Source organism: Meles meles, chromosome 6, assembly GCF_922984935.1.
Source record: "Meles meles chromosome 6, mMelMel3.1 paternal haplotype, whole genome shotgun sequence".
In the NCBI taxonomy this organism is placed as follows: domain Eukaryota; kingdom Metazoa; phylum Chordata; class Mammalia; order Carnivora; family Mustelidae; genus Meles; species Meles meles.
This window is the reverse complement of record NC_060071.1, coordinates 41,387,308-41,402,516: the sequence shown is the minus strand read 5'-3', so window position 1 is coordinate 41,402,516 and position 15,209 is coordinate 41,387,308. Positions and strand designations below refer to the sequence as shown.

Genomic DNA, 15,209 nt, shown 5'->3' with positions numbered 1-15,209 from the left:
TCTAGAAACAGGTCTGCTTAGATTTTAAAATTTAACCCCTTTAAAAATTAGAAATTTAATTTCCAGTGGAATTTTGAATTTTATACATGTATGCTTTAAATTTTAGGAACTTTACTTTGTGATCTTTGAGTTACATGGCATATTAGTAACTGTTACGCTATAAGTGAGTGTGCAACAAGAACAAGGTAACAAGACATACTGATTGATACTTTTCAGTGGTTATATAGCTTGACATTTATATTAGGTAAGGTTGTTTTTATACCATTTTATAATAAAAATGTTCAGACATGCAGCAAAGTTTAAAAAATTTTTACAGCAGATAACTTGTATGCTTATCACCTTGATTCTGCCATTAACATTTTATTATCCTTGCTTTATCATATATCTGTTCATTCTTCCTTTAAGCTAGTTTTTTCTTATGGCTTTCAAAGTAAGTTGCAGACACCATTATACTGCCCTTAGATGAGTGTGTATGTTTGTGGAAACATACATATGTATGCCTTTTTATGTTTGTCTTTGATAACTTTGTAAATAGCATTCTTAGGTACCTGTAGGGTACTTCTGGATGCAGTATTTATTTCATTTTCTTGTGAGTTATTGGGTCCAAAAAGAAGCATATAGAAAACCCCTGAAATACATTGTGATAAACTCCTATAACAATTATTAAAGCTTTGTTCACGGTGGTGCTTTATAGTTTCCAGATTGTTTCACATGTTATTTCATATGAGCCCTGATATTTCTTTATCTCCTTTAAACCTTAACAGCCATCAATAGTTAATAATTTAACAGAAAGGATATTGTACTTTGTGATATAACACTGAAATAATATTACAATGGAACTCTGTCACCTATTTCCATATTCATAGTAAAATACACCAGAAAAGTCATGTTAGTAAATATGGTGATAGCATAGAAATATGTTTCACTGACTTAGTTCCTTATTATATTTAAATATGTACATATTAGAAGTTATTTCAGCAATAGCTTTTGGCTTTTCCTTTGAGACTAGTCCACTTAATATTAAACATATGAAAATTAAATTCCTTTTTTGCTATTATTTTAGAAGAGTAGTTACATATTTCTAGTGTACCTGAATATTTCAAAATTTAAAGCAAACAGCATTTATAACATCTTGGAATTAAGCATTTTTTGAAATACCGATTGTTTAGGAAACATAATCTTAATGGTAAATGGTAAATACTTTGTAACCAAAGAATTTATATGTGTTAAACAGTAAAAACTGGGAAGGCAAATTGAATGGTGTTTGTAGAGAATGGTAGAAAACTGTTAGCTATAGATTTTTACTCTCTGCCTTGTCAGAATATTGTGGTATGATATTTTTTTTCCTCCTACACTGAATATCACCAAAAACAGTTAGGTTGATTTTATTCTGTGAACATCCTTTTAAGAAGTTTGCTTTTATGTTTCCTCCATTTCCATCTGTTGGTTTAAGTTGCTTACGTTCCCAATGTGGGCTCATATAATTGTGAGAAAGCTTGCTAGTTAAGAGATTATTTTATATAGATATACTTTAATTGCTTAAAATTGTGATCTGAAAGTTTAATGGCTCATGACCCTTTCTCTCTATATAAATATTTAGCCAATACTAAGATTTTCTGTAGGTGTTTGTAGAGCTGGTGTTAAAACCAAGGGGGGACAAAAAGATATTTCAAAGTGTGCCATAACCTGTTCAAGACAAGTACTGCTGTGGAGGTGTGAAAGATAGATAAACGTTATAGCCTTCATGGTAACCTCTATCCAGATTGATGACATTATCAATTTCAATATCAAAAGAATTTCAAGATTCTTTCCTTTATGGGCTAAAGTGAATAATTGTTAATAGTTGACCCAGACTAAAAATTGTTACAACTTTACTTTCAAATTCAGCAAAAAGCTTCAGTAAGCTCGTTTAAATAGGTATTCCCATTTATATTGCACTCTTTGCTGTTGAAGGTCATAGTTCCTGCTCATAAGAAGCCTTTTAAGGAAGCTGAAATAGCAGAATGTAAAACTGAAAAATGGACATTGCCTACAAAGGGCACAGTCTGCAAGTTAAAATGAACAGTCTGTGCTAACAGTAAACCAGTATCATTAAATAAAACAAAAGGTTCTTATAATTGTAGGCATTAAAATTGCTATTACAGGCATTTAGAAACCAAGACACAAGTAAAAATACCAGTAATTTGTCTTTTAAACAGCTGGAATCTATTGTATATCTTCATGGCCCTAAAAGATTTCTCTTATGATTATAGCTGCTTTTGGTGGTAGGGTTTCCTTCCTTTGAAGTATTTTATTTAAAAATGTAAATAGTATTCATGTATGGAAAAATACCCTGCTTTTTTATCTTTAAAAAACATTTTAATAATCTGAAATGATTAAGAATTTGAGCAAATTAGTGATATTTCAGATTAATTAAATTGATGAATTCTTTTAAAGCAAAGATGTTTATTTAGCCACTTAATTGAAAGTGATTATTTAAAACACATGGTTTTCTAGAGGACTTTAAGGCTTTTGAGATTTTATTTTGAATAATATACCTATAGTTTTAAGATTTAGATGCAGATACTTATTTGTTAGATTTGTGTTTTTAAATCTGAACTTTTGCACCTGTTGACAATCATTTATAGGTTTATGAACCACATGAAACACCATTTGGAACTTGAGAAGCAGAGCAGTGAGAGCTGGGAAAACCACACCACCTGCCAGCACTGCTATCGTCAGTTTCCCACACCATTTCAACTGCAGTGTCACATTGAAAGCACACATACACCCCATGAATTTTCTAGTAAGTTACAGTTCTGCTTAAGTAGTGGATATTACCAATTTTGATAATGTAAACTCTGAGAAAGAATCTTGTTAGAAACATAAGACTAAGAAAAAAACTTTGGAATTTCTGGGGGCAAACCTGGAAAAGTTTTAACTTATCTAAATTTTTTAAATGAGTCATTAAAATTAAAGTCCCTCTTATAAATAATTCATTAAAGTAAATAACCTGTGCATTATAGGTGGAGAACTAAATTAAAAACTTCAGATCATTGTTTTCAGATATGAAATTAATGCCCTTCTTTTGAACTTGAATAAGGAAAATAACTACAATCATAGTTAAAATCACATATTTTGGCGCTAAATAGCTTGAGTTCAAATCCCAGGTCTGCCTCTTAATACACCTATGTGATCTCAGGCAAGTTACTTAATATTTGAATAGTGGAGATAATATTTGAATAGTGGAGATAATAGAAATATCTGCTTCATAATGCTGTTATGGGAATTAAATAAGCTAATGTAAGTAAAGTTCTTAGAACTGTGTTAGGCATACAGTTAAAAACTGTGTAACTGTTGTTTATCACCACCAATACTATTGTTATTTTTGTTGATATAGATATATAAAATGAATTTTATATATATATATATATATCTGTTTTGTTTGCCTGGTGAAGATACCTTTTTTTTTTATTGAGGGGTAAGTGATATATAGTTTCAGTTATATAACATAATTTGATATTTGTGTGTGTGTGTGTGTGTATGTCTGTATCTGTATCTTAAAATGGTGTAATGTCTTTTTCCTCCCCACTTTTAGCCATTTGCAAAATCTGTGAATTATCATTTGAAACGGAGCATATTCTTTTACAACATATGAAGGACAATCATAAGCCTGGGGAAATGCCATATATTTGCCAGGTATACACATATTTTATTGTTTACTTAGTGTTTGTTTGTTTGGTTTGTTTCTGTTGTCTTGATTTTCAGATTTAAACCTACTGGGACCCAGAGGCCAGCAAATTTTTTCTGTAAAGCACCAGATATAAAGCTCCTCAGACTTTGAGGGCCATATAGTCTGTGTTGCAACAATCAACTCTGCCATTGTAGCACAAAGGCTGCCATAGACAACAAGTAAATGGATGTGATCCAGCTCTGTGTTTATTTATTTAAACTCTCTCTATGTACTAATGATGTACTGTATGGTGTCTAACAAAACATAATAAGAATTAAAAATATCTATGGACACTAGAATCTGAATTTCACATAATTTTCAAGAGCCATGAAATACATTCTTTTATTTTCCTAACCATTTAGATAAAATTGGTTACTAAAATTAAAATTCCTCTTGTAAACTATTTATTAATAAAAAAACTTTGGCATAACTCATGTATTATCTGTGGGATCAGCAGAGAGTTGAAATTGGCCCATAGGCCATTTTATACCTACTCGTGATTGGACAAAGAAAAGCCCTGTGGCAGTAAGACAAGCATAGGGACTTGTTTTACCATATAGGGGAGAATGTAGGCATACAAGGGAATTACAAAATGCTTTTAGTTACAGAGAACCCTACCAAATGCTTTAGGATTGGCATTTTTTTGGAATTTGAAGAAGAAATAGAAAAAGAAGATAAAAATACATTGCAAGGGGTGCTTGGGTGGCTCAGTGGGTTAAAGCCTCTGCCTTCAGCTCAGGTCATGATTCCGGGGTCCTGGGATCGAGCCCCGCATCGGGCTCTCTGCTCCGCAGGGAGCCTGCTTCCTCCTCTCTCTCTGCCTGCTTCTCTGCCTAGTTGTGATTTCTCTCTGTCAAATAAATAAAATATTAAAAAAAAATACATTGCAATGCCATAGCTTGGAGGCCATTTATAATCTAAAGGAAGGTGCTGTTTTATGACAAAAGAAAGAAAACTTTACAGAACAAGAGGTGTTAAAGCATGAAAATTCAAGTTAAGATGGGGGTGGTAAATAAAAAGCTCCGATAAAAAGAAGGGAGCCTAGTTATGTTTTGGGAAGTATCCCTAAAATTTGACTGATAACTTTTCTGTCTCAAAGATTATCTTTTGGTGTTTACATTAATGAGATTCTTGGTTATGTAGGTATCGGAGCTGAATGAGAAATAGTTGATGTTCTTCTAAACAAATGATGTTATCATTGTTACTTTGTAATTGCATATCATTATACGTTTTCAAGTTAAACTAAACTTTCTTTATTTGTAGGTTTGCAATTACAGATCATCATCATTTTCTGATGTAGAAACTCATTTTAGAACATCCCATGAAAACACAAAGAACTTGCTATGTCCATTTTGCCTCAAAGTTATTAAAATTGCAACACCCTACATGCATCATTATATGAAGCATCAGGTAAGATTTACCAGTTCTTATTTGTTCATGTTGTTTTAGCAACAAGATTATTACTTAGGACATTAGTTAGATTTATTCTGCAAAGGAAGCAAGATTTTCCAAATGACGTGATTAATTTGGAATTTATGCTGAATTACTTATAAAACTTCCACTTCTTCTCCTTGCTTCCTTTCTGGTGATGTTGTGGCTCACAAGTGAAAATTCTGAAGGATAGCTAGAAATTGGAAACCTAGGATTGAAGGGGAAAAGGGAAGATGAGTGGAATACCCATAAAATGGGATATTTCAGGGTCCAAGAGTGGGCATGGGAATGATTTTAAAGGTAGTTATGAGGGTAAAGGTGAGCTTGAACTAAGAAAAGATTGAGGACTCATAATCTTGTTTTCCTTCCAACTTAATTTCCACTTTTTATCCCCTTTATGATGAGAATAAATGTTGTTATCTTTGACCAGACGTGGTCTTTTATAGCTGCCAGTGATAAAGGAAACAGTAATGACACTTACTGCTTGGTATGTGAACTCTGCCAAAGAACTGTATTTAGGTCATCACCTGTTTTGTGGATGAATTCTGCTAGTTTTGCTATATAAATTTTTGCACTTACATTATATTATATTATTATATTATATTGCACCAGTATTAGCACTTAACACCCTTCTCTTGAATTCTGATGTTATGCCTACTGTTCTTTTCCTGAAGCAATTAAATCATCCTTTGTTTGGGCTGAAAACTCTTATGTAACACTGATCCTATTCTTAACTGTGCTTGAAAGAGCAACAAGGTGTTCGGTTTTGTTTTTTAAAGATTTTACTTATTTTTTCAGAGAGAGAGAGAAAGAGCACAAGTAGGCAGAGCGGCAGGCAGAGGGAGAGGCTCTGCTCTGCTGAGCAGAGAGCCCCATGTGGGGTTCGATCCCCTGGGATCATGACCTAAGCCAAAGGCAGCCGCTTAGCCAACTGAGCCACCCAGGCGCCCCACAACAGCAGTGTCTTTGCCAAAATCAGTCACTGGATTTACTGAATCTGATCATGTAATCAAGTTTTGCCTCCTCCCTAATCAGTTCATTGTACTTTTTTTATTATTGATGAAATTGGCATGCTGATTGGTGCTCCCTTTGCTTTCAGTTCTAATCATTCCATTATCATGAAATCACATTGTGGTTTTTAACTTGGAAAGATCATAAAAGTAGAATTTCCAAGTGAAATTTTTTTACATTTTTATTTAAATTCCAGTTAGTTAACATAAAGTAATATTAGTTTTCAGTATAGAATTTTGTAACTCAACACTTACATAAAATACCCAGTGTTCATTATAAGTGCCCTCCTTTATCCCCATTACTATCTAAACCATCCTCCTGGGCACCTCCCCTCCTGTAACTATCAGTTTGTTCTCTACAGTTAGGGGTCTGATTCTTGATTTGCCTCTCTTCCCCCCCACCCCCCATGTTTGCTTGTTTTGTTTATTAAATTCTACATATGAGTGAATCATATAGTAATTGTCTTTTTCTGACTTATTTCAATTAGCATAATATTCTCTGGTTCTATCTGTGTCACTACAAATGGCAGGATTTCATTTTTTTTTATAACTAATATTCCATTGTGGGTGTTTAAAATGTATATGTACATATACATTTATAAAATATATTATCCAAGTGAATATCCAAATGAATTTTTTTATCCAGTTTTATCCTCTTTATCCAAGTGAATTTAATATCTCCTATGTTGTGATGAGATGTTGGGATGATACTCATCTTTGAGAAGTTCTGGCAAAATCTTTCTATTCTAGGTTTCCCCAACAGTGTTCCATCAGGTGTTAATAGATGTTTCCCCCCAAACTGTTACTAGAAAAGAAAGAAATTTGGTAAATACTTAGGTTTACAATATTAAACAGTTTTGCTTGTCTGTTTTTTAAAACAGGACTTCTCAGAGTTTTTAATATGCTAATAAATAATGTAAATCTCCAAGCAACAGGTATAGTGCTTATTAGTTCCCAAATTTTTTTTGGCCCTTGAGCGCTTTATTTGCATAATAAGTATTAACATTTTTTTGAGGAATAGAGTTCTGGAAACCCTATTCTTGGTATTCTTTATTTCATCTTTGGGCTTAAATTTGAATGGGAGAATGAGATATAAAATGGTAGTGCTGTTTCATTATGGATCTTTTATCATAATTTTCCCCACGTGCTTTCCTAAGCTCCAGAGTGAGATATAGAAATGGAAAGAATGATAATTATGAGAGAGATGTGTGGACCCACTATGTGGGCTATGTGATTTATAAGGTTTTTATACACTGAGTTTTATGTCTTGTCTTGCCATTGTTGCCAATGGAACAATGGAATTTTAGGAAGGTAAGCAGTTAGAGTAAAGGGAGGGGAATCTATTAATAAGGATCATCAGCATCCTTCAAGATATTTACAATTTGTGTAATTATTTTTGAAGACTGGAACACCATAGCTGAGTAGGATTATAAACTTGTAGTTGAGATTACATCATTAGTGCAGTATTAGACAATAAGAATGGTTGATTCTGTAGCTCATTTTATTGTCTTCAAAAACTTTGGTTGTAACTTTCTTTTAAGAAACTGTATTAAGGGGCGCCTAGGTGGCTCAGTGGGTTAAGCTGCTGCCTTCGGCTCAGGTCATGATCTCAGGGTCCTGGGATTGAGTCCCGCATCGGGCTCTCTGCTCAATGGAGAGCCTGCTTCCCTTCTTCTCTCTCTGCCTGCCTCTCTTGTGATTTCTCTCTGTCAAATAAATAAATAAAATCTTAAAAAAAAAAAAAAAAAGAAGCTGTATTAAGGGCTCAGTGGGCTAAAGCCTCTGTCTTCGGCTTGGGTCATGATCCTGGGGTCCTGGGATCGAGCCCTGCATCGGGCTCTCTGCTCGACAGGGAGCCTGCTTCCTCCTCTCTCTCTGCCTCTCTGCCTACTTGTGATCTCTGTCTGTCAAATAAATAAATAAATAAATAATCTTAAAAAAAAAAAGCTGTATTAAGTCTCGGGTGATTTTAGAGTTAACAATCTTTGTATGACTTTTAAGAAAGAATAAAAGTGATTTCAGATGTGTAAGATATGTTCATTAGATCTTTAGTAAGAATGTTAAGCAGTTAACATATGAAGTCACTTACCTTATGACGGCAGCAGGTGCTTTACAAGCATTATCAGCTTCACAATCACCATATGTGTATTATTATTTCTAACTTTTAGGTGAGTCAAAGTTTTAGAGAAAGCAACTTGCTCAGTGTCCTACTACCTAATAAAAAGCAGAATTAAAATTTGACTTCAGAGTCCAGGCTTTTACTGCTTTACCGCAGACCCAGATTTCACATTGACGTTAGGTCTAAGGGCAAAAGTTACGTATAGTCAGAATTAACTCTTAAATCCCTCAAGCTTCCCAAACAGTGTGTTATATGTATCAAAAAAGTACAAAACAGATCATTAGTCCTCTAGCCTTGGAAAATATCACTGTTGCATTGACTGAACATGATATTATTTTAAAATGTACTGTTTATTTTATTGCTTTGAAATGCATTCATACACAAGAGACATGTGCAAGATTTATGTCCAACTAAGAGAATAGAGGATTAATTAGTCTATCTCATGAGTGGACAAATGTTCATTGAATGGAATGGCGTATGTTTTGAACTAGTTAAATTGTACCTGCTTCTCATTTGTACTTTCTCTGTCTCTTGCTTTCTGCCTCACAGTCCAGTTATTTAACAAATATTTATTGAGAGCCTTACTGTGTGCGAGGGGCTGTTTTGGGTATTATATTAGCAGTAAATAAAACAAAGTTTGTGCCTTCTGGAATTTGAATTATAGTCGAGGAAGATAAATATATGTGTACTTATGTTTGAATGTATATGCTTGCTAGCTGGTGATAGTACTGTGGAAGGAAAATGTGGGGAGGGTAGAGAGTACCAGGGAGGTGTTGGGAGTGGAGAAATGGTTGCTTGTTATGTGTATGGTGTGGTAAAATAGGAACCTCTCCGAAGGGAATAAGGAATAAGCCATGTGGAAATCTGGGAAGAGAAGTACTCTGTAGGCACTGAAGTGAATATATACATGGGGCACTCAAAGAACAGTGAAGAGACCAGTTGTGGCTAGAGCAGAGTAAACTAATAAGATGAAAACTAGTAGGAGATAAACTTGTAGTGATAAAGTACAGACCAGTTTATGCAGAGCCTTGTAAACCAGGAACAGGGCTTTGGAAAACTAGAGCATTTAAGTGTCTGAACAATCTGCCATGTTTAAAGATTACTGGCACCTATGGGGAGAATAGACCACATGGAGGAAAGAACATGACAGGAAGTATAGGAGTCCAAGTGAGTGGCTTGGACCAGTATGGCAGCAGTAGTAGGTAATGAGAAGTTAGAAAGATTATGAAAGTTCCCAAAGGTAGAGCTGACAGGTTTTATTAATAGGTTGGATATGGGGTGAGCTACCAAGTGTTTGTCCGAAGCAGCTGCAAGAATGGAATTCTCATATACTGTCATAGGAAGAAAACAGACTTGGGGACAGGGAGGTAGGGAGAAAATCCAGAATTCAGTTTTGTCCCTGTTGATTTGAGAGTGTTAGCGCTTAGGTAGTGATGTCAAGTAGACAGATGGATAGATCGTATTTAAAGCCATGAAACTGGGTGAGGTAACCTGGGGAGTGATTATAGATAGAGAAAAAATTTCTGGGAATTGGATTCTGGAGAACTTTCTTTCTGTCCTGTGCCTTAGTCTGTTTCTTAGCCAAGTTTTCTCTTTTTCTGCCTATTCCCTCAGCACATATAAGTGAATTTTAAAAAATTGGCTATATCTATGATACAATCCAATGCACCACACTTCTAAAATAGTCTTAAGATGCAACTAAAATAGTAATACAAACCCATTATATTTATACATTGCTTTGAATTTTGTAAAGAGTTTTGATTTATGAAATGCCTGCTGTATGCTAGTAGCTGTGCCAGGTACTTCTCAGTATATTACCTTGTTCGAATTTTATAAATGATTGAGTGTATTTAAGTGGAAATAGTGATGTATTTGGCAGAATGTAACGTTTGAGAAAACATTCTTTTGTATTTGTGTATTGTTTAAGTATGTGTATACATATATGTACAGACATATATCATTTCTTAATGAGATCGTATGGATAAGATTGTAGTTGCTATTATGTAGTAGAAAGAAGACTGGGTCAGGAGTTGGCAGTGCCAGTGACTAGTTATGGGGGAGTGATTTAGATTTTTCTTGAGTCTTGTTTTCCAGCTATAGAATAATAGCAGGATTGGGTTTAAAGAGGGACTCACACAAGGGATCTTAATCAGTAAATAGATTAGCAGTAGTTGTCTGATTTATGTCTCCATATCAACACTGTTCAATGTTCATGTGGCTATTGAAGTTAAAATTACTTAAAGTCAAATAAAATTTAAAAAAAAAAATCCATTCCTGTGTTGCACTTAGCACATTTCAGGTGCTCAATAACCTATGTGGCTAGAGGCTACCATATTGGACAGTGCAGCTGTAGAACATTTTCATCATTGCAGAAAGTTACATTAGATAGCACTACTTTATACAACCATTTCTATAACAACCTTTTTGAAATGTCTGGTTAAATATTTGAATTTATTTTACCAGCTTGTCAACCAACTGGAAATAGCAAAAATTAAGAAGAATTTACTTTTTTCCAGGATAAAAACGTAGCATAGCTCTTTTTAACCATATCATGTGTCTAAACACTTTAAAATGACAATTAGATGAGCTTTCACACCACTATTGAACCTTTCATTAGAACCTACAGATACAATGAATCTTGAACCCTGAAAAAATAAAATTAAAAAAGAAAGAACCTACAGATACAACTTTTATGTTCAGTTTCTGTATAGAAATAGACATTTTTGAAACCCAAATACTAATGCAGAGTATGTAAAAAATGAAATAATATTTTGCTCTTATTTATATGGGTGATATAAAATACTAGTTCTAAAATTATTTAGGTATCATTAAAATGAAATCAGAGCAGTTTAAGGACACAATATTTGTGGTTGTAGAAATTATTTTTCCTCCCTTTTTCTGTTTTTAAACAGAAAAAAGGAATACATCGTTGTACGAAATGCAGACTACAGTTTTTGACATGCAAAGAGAAAATGGATCATAAGACTCAACATCATAGAACATTTATAAAACCTAAACAACTGGAAGGGTTGCCTCCTGGAACAAAAGTGAGTTTAAATGTGTTGTATTTTAGCATTTTGTATGATAATAGAAATTAACTCGTGCCTTCTTTTATTTATTGAATACAGTACTTTAAAAAAAAATGATGCCTGACTTTTAGTAAGCCTTTAATTTTAGGTTTGTCATTCCTCTATCTAGAAAAAAATAACCTTCTGACCATTGTTTTATGGTCAGTGGTGTGTGCTGTGCTAAAGTGACACTCCTTTATAAAATGTGCAACTAGATTAACTATTCCCTGGGTCAGTGGGTTGTGTCAATATTATATAGGCTGTGTTTGCGCTATTCCAGTTGGCAGTGTGTATGTTGATTTTATCTGCTAAACTATAAGATGCTTGAGATGGGGACTCATGTTTTATCTTTGTGTCCTCAGCATCTGGAATAGTGCCTTGAGTGCCATAGGTTCTCAAATATTTATTGCAGTTATTACTGAGTCTACTCTCAGAGAAGCAAGTTCTGCTGCTGGATAGCATTATGTTTTAAGTGAGCAAACAACATGTCTGACTGCATACTGATGACTGTAATTTACTTTTCCCTTTTTGCCTTATATACCTCTGTTTTCTCTGACTTCTTTATATACAGTCAGCTCTTGAATATTTGCTCCAGTGGAGGGAAACAGAGGCATGGATAATCCAAAGTGAAATAATCCCCAAAACATTTATATTTGGCTTTGGGTACTTACCTTTGAATGTGGGTATGTCTGTTATTTGAATTAACTAAAACAATATAAAGCCATGCTCTGAAGACCTAGAGCAAGAGAAGCTATCCAGCATCCTTCCCTGCAGTCCATTCATTCCATGCTGGGACTAGACATGCAGAACACTAATGTAAGCAGTGCAGTCGTCTCTCATATTTTCCCTTATTAATAATAGTAGTAATAATATTAATAATGATACTAAATGTTTTTATAGCACCTTAGAATAAGGCTTTTGGTATGCTTTTTCATACATTCTGTTATTTAATCCATACAGCAATCCAGTGAGGAAGGCAAGACAGTTATTGCCCCATATTATAGATAAAGAAGAAGATAAGTTAATTATTCAAGGTCTCATGGGTAGGAAGGCATGTTATGAGATTTAAACTCAAGTCTTTTGATTCCTAGTCTAGTGCTTTTAAGTGATACCAAAACACATGTATTCCATAGGACAAATATATGGGAGAGGTATAGTTTAATGATGAATGAGAATGTTGGTAGGCAATTGTTTTTCATTGCCAACCAAAAAATGCAATTTCTGGATACTAAATTATAAACTTTATATTAGTTCTTTTTAAGGAAATTCTAAATATTATTAAACTCTCCATCAGTATAATGAATTGATTGATGTAACCTCTCCCATAACCTATGTATACATAAATCCTGCCTAATGAGCCCCTGGAAAGAGGAGGTCGTGTTTACTCTAGATCTTTTTGTTTTATAGTTTTTGAGGGGTAATGCAGGCCTTTTCTAGAATTATTTTTTGGGCTCTGAGATTTAAATTTTGATCTCTGAATTATTTGAGTTATATCAGAGCATAAAAATAGCTATGGAATACGCTCTTTTAATAGTCATATAATTTGCATTAACTCCTAATTATATATTAATAACTGTTAACATGACTGATATCAATACAAAAAATGTAATATTACAAGTGAATAAATATCAAGTTTAATTTCATTTTAATTGGGATGAACATTTAGAATAAATGGAAGACTTATCCAATTATAGTTTATACTTGCCCTTTACAAATACTTGATGTTTAACTTTTTGGTATACAGTGATATTTCAATACTATTGCCATGATTAATTTTCTAAAGCAAACATTATCTCCATTTTTGTAGGTTACTATTCGAGCTTCTGTTGGACCGCTTCAGTCAGGATCTTCAACTACACCTTCCATTAGTGCAAGCACTTCTACCCTTCAGCTCTCACCTCCAAGGACTAAAAATATAACTGCTAAAAATCCCACAAAATCTAACACAAGCAAACCTAATCCAACTAAATCCAGTACAAGTAAACCTAATGCAAGTAAGCCTAATGGAAGTAAATCTAAATATAAATCAAAAATCTCTAATATGCAAAAGAAACAAAGCACATTGGCTAGTAGCAATAAAAAAAGTAAAGTCAATACAGCATTGAGGAACTTAAGGTAATCTTTTATTCCTCATATATAACACTAATTTAATCTTAAGTATAAAAACTTTATTTAATATAAATTTACCCTATTACACAACTCTCTTGTACATTTATATGCTACCACTGTGACATAAAGGCCAAGCAAATAATAAAAAGGTATTTTCTTACAATTATTGGACAGTACTTGAATTTTTTTTAATAATATTCATTTATTATACTGGTATTATTATGTGTTGTGCTTATATCTTGTGATGTTTATATTGCTTAATTTAATCCCTTTTATGCCAGTGGAAAACACTGACTTATGTTAGATTGTTTACACTTACTCTAGCTGTTGTTCCATAACAGATTTTCAAATTATAACTTGTTTAAGCATGTTCATTTAAACATCTTGTCCTTAGTTAACAGAATATTAATAAGGCCCTTCCTTATTATTTTTGTCTTAAAATATATTTTTATCATTTTCTTTATATCTCCATAAGGTATCGTCGGGGAGTTCACAAGTGCATTGAGTGTTGTTCCGAAATAAAAGATTTTGCAAATCACTTTCCTACGTATGTCCATTGTAGTTTTTGCAGATACAACACTAGCTGTAGCAAAGCCTATGTAAATCATATGATGAGGTAAGATGAGTTAAACATCTGTAATTACCAATTAAAATTGTAGTTCAGAAAGTTTGTTTTAAAACAGTTATCCTTTTAGCAGCCAGTTTTTCTCTTTAAGGAACTTAATGTCTAGTTATAGTGAACTTCTTAGAATAATGCCTGGTACTATTTTTCCAGCATCATAACTCATAAAATTATTGGAACTAAAATTGTAAGAATAGTTAGACTAAGAAATTAGGATAGGTTTGTTAGGGAAATTGTTTCTCTATGGGTATTTTTTTTCTTTCCTTTTTTTTTTAAATTTATTTTTTATTTTTTATTTATTTATTTATTTTTTTATGGGTATTTTTTTCTATAGAATTTTTTAAATGGTCATTTTCAAGTATAGAAAATCAAATGTTTTAAATATATTTACCAAACAAATACATATAATCTCATGAAAATTATTCTTTTCAAAGCAGTTACTTTGAGAGACTCTAGGATTTTTAGTGATGTTAGGAACTTTATTAGTTCTGTTTTTTTTCTCTTTCTTTAAGCCATTGTCTCTGTCCATCTATCCACCAAACCATCTATCTTTCAGTGGAATGAGAGACTATTCCAGTCATTAGGCCACTGTTGGAATTCTTTTTAAAAATTCTTTCAACTTAGGTTTTGAGTACCTAATATTTGCTTTATGCAGAGAAAGCCTTCACAGCCCACATTGCTTCATTTGTATTTCATTAATAGAGGCATCCCTTAGGATCGATTTTTATTTTCTTAAAGATAGCCCAAAATTGTTTAGATATAGAGCAGTTACGTTGATTATGCAAAGTGAGGTTGTTCTTTTTTTTTTTTTTTTTTTTTAAGTTAGAAATTGAAGTATAAAAGTTATTTTCTTACAGATCATAAAATGACCTCTATTTTACTTTCTGGTCACTTATCAGCTATGGTTTTCAAGGATTTGCCCACCTTCCTTGATGGCTTATCACCTCTCTCATTTGTTATTTTCCCCTTATTAGCCTGACCTCAGGTACTTGGACTTCTTCAGTGTCAGTGCTTCACATCAACTGTTAAGTTATTGTAGCCCCCCCCCCTTTTTAAAAACTTTTTTTTATTGTGTTCTGTTAGTCACCATACAGTCCATCATTAGTTTTTGATGTACTGTTCCCATGATTCATTGTTT

At 33.2% G+C, this 15,209-nt stretch overlaps 1 protein-coding gene across 11 annotated transcripts in view; it reads left to right on the top strand.

The window, feature by feature from the left end:
- Positions 1-15,209, top strand: part of ZNF280D (zinc finger protein 280D) — a 141,227-nt gene that overhangs the window by 65,331 nt on the left and 60,687 nt on the right. For all 11 annotated transcript variants that reach the window (XM_046008437.1, XM_046008438.1, XM_046008436.1 and 8 more), the window contains 6 exons: positions 2,628-2,785; positions 3,578-3,678; positions 4,976-5,122; positions 11,185-11,319; positions 13,148-13,455; positions 13,925-14,065. In XM_046008437.1, the coding sequence (XP_045864393.1) occupies positions 2,628-2,785; positions 3,578-3,678; positions 4,976-5,122; positions 11,185-11,319; positions 13,148-13,455; positions 13,925-14,065 (990 nt within the window). The remainder of the gene's footprint in view (positions 1-2,627; positions 2,786-3,577; positions 3,679-4,975; positions 5,123-11,184; positions 11,320-13,147; positions 13,456-13,924; positions 14,066-15,209) is intronic.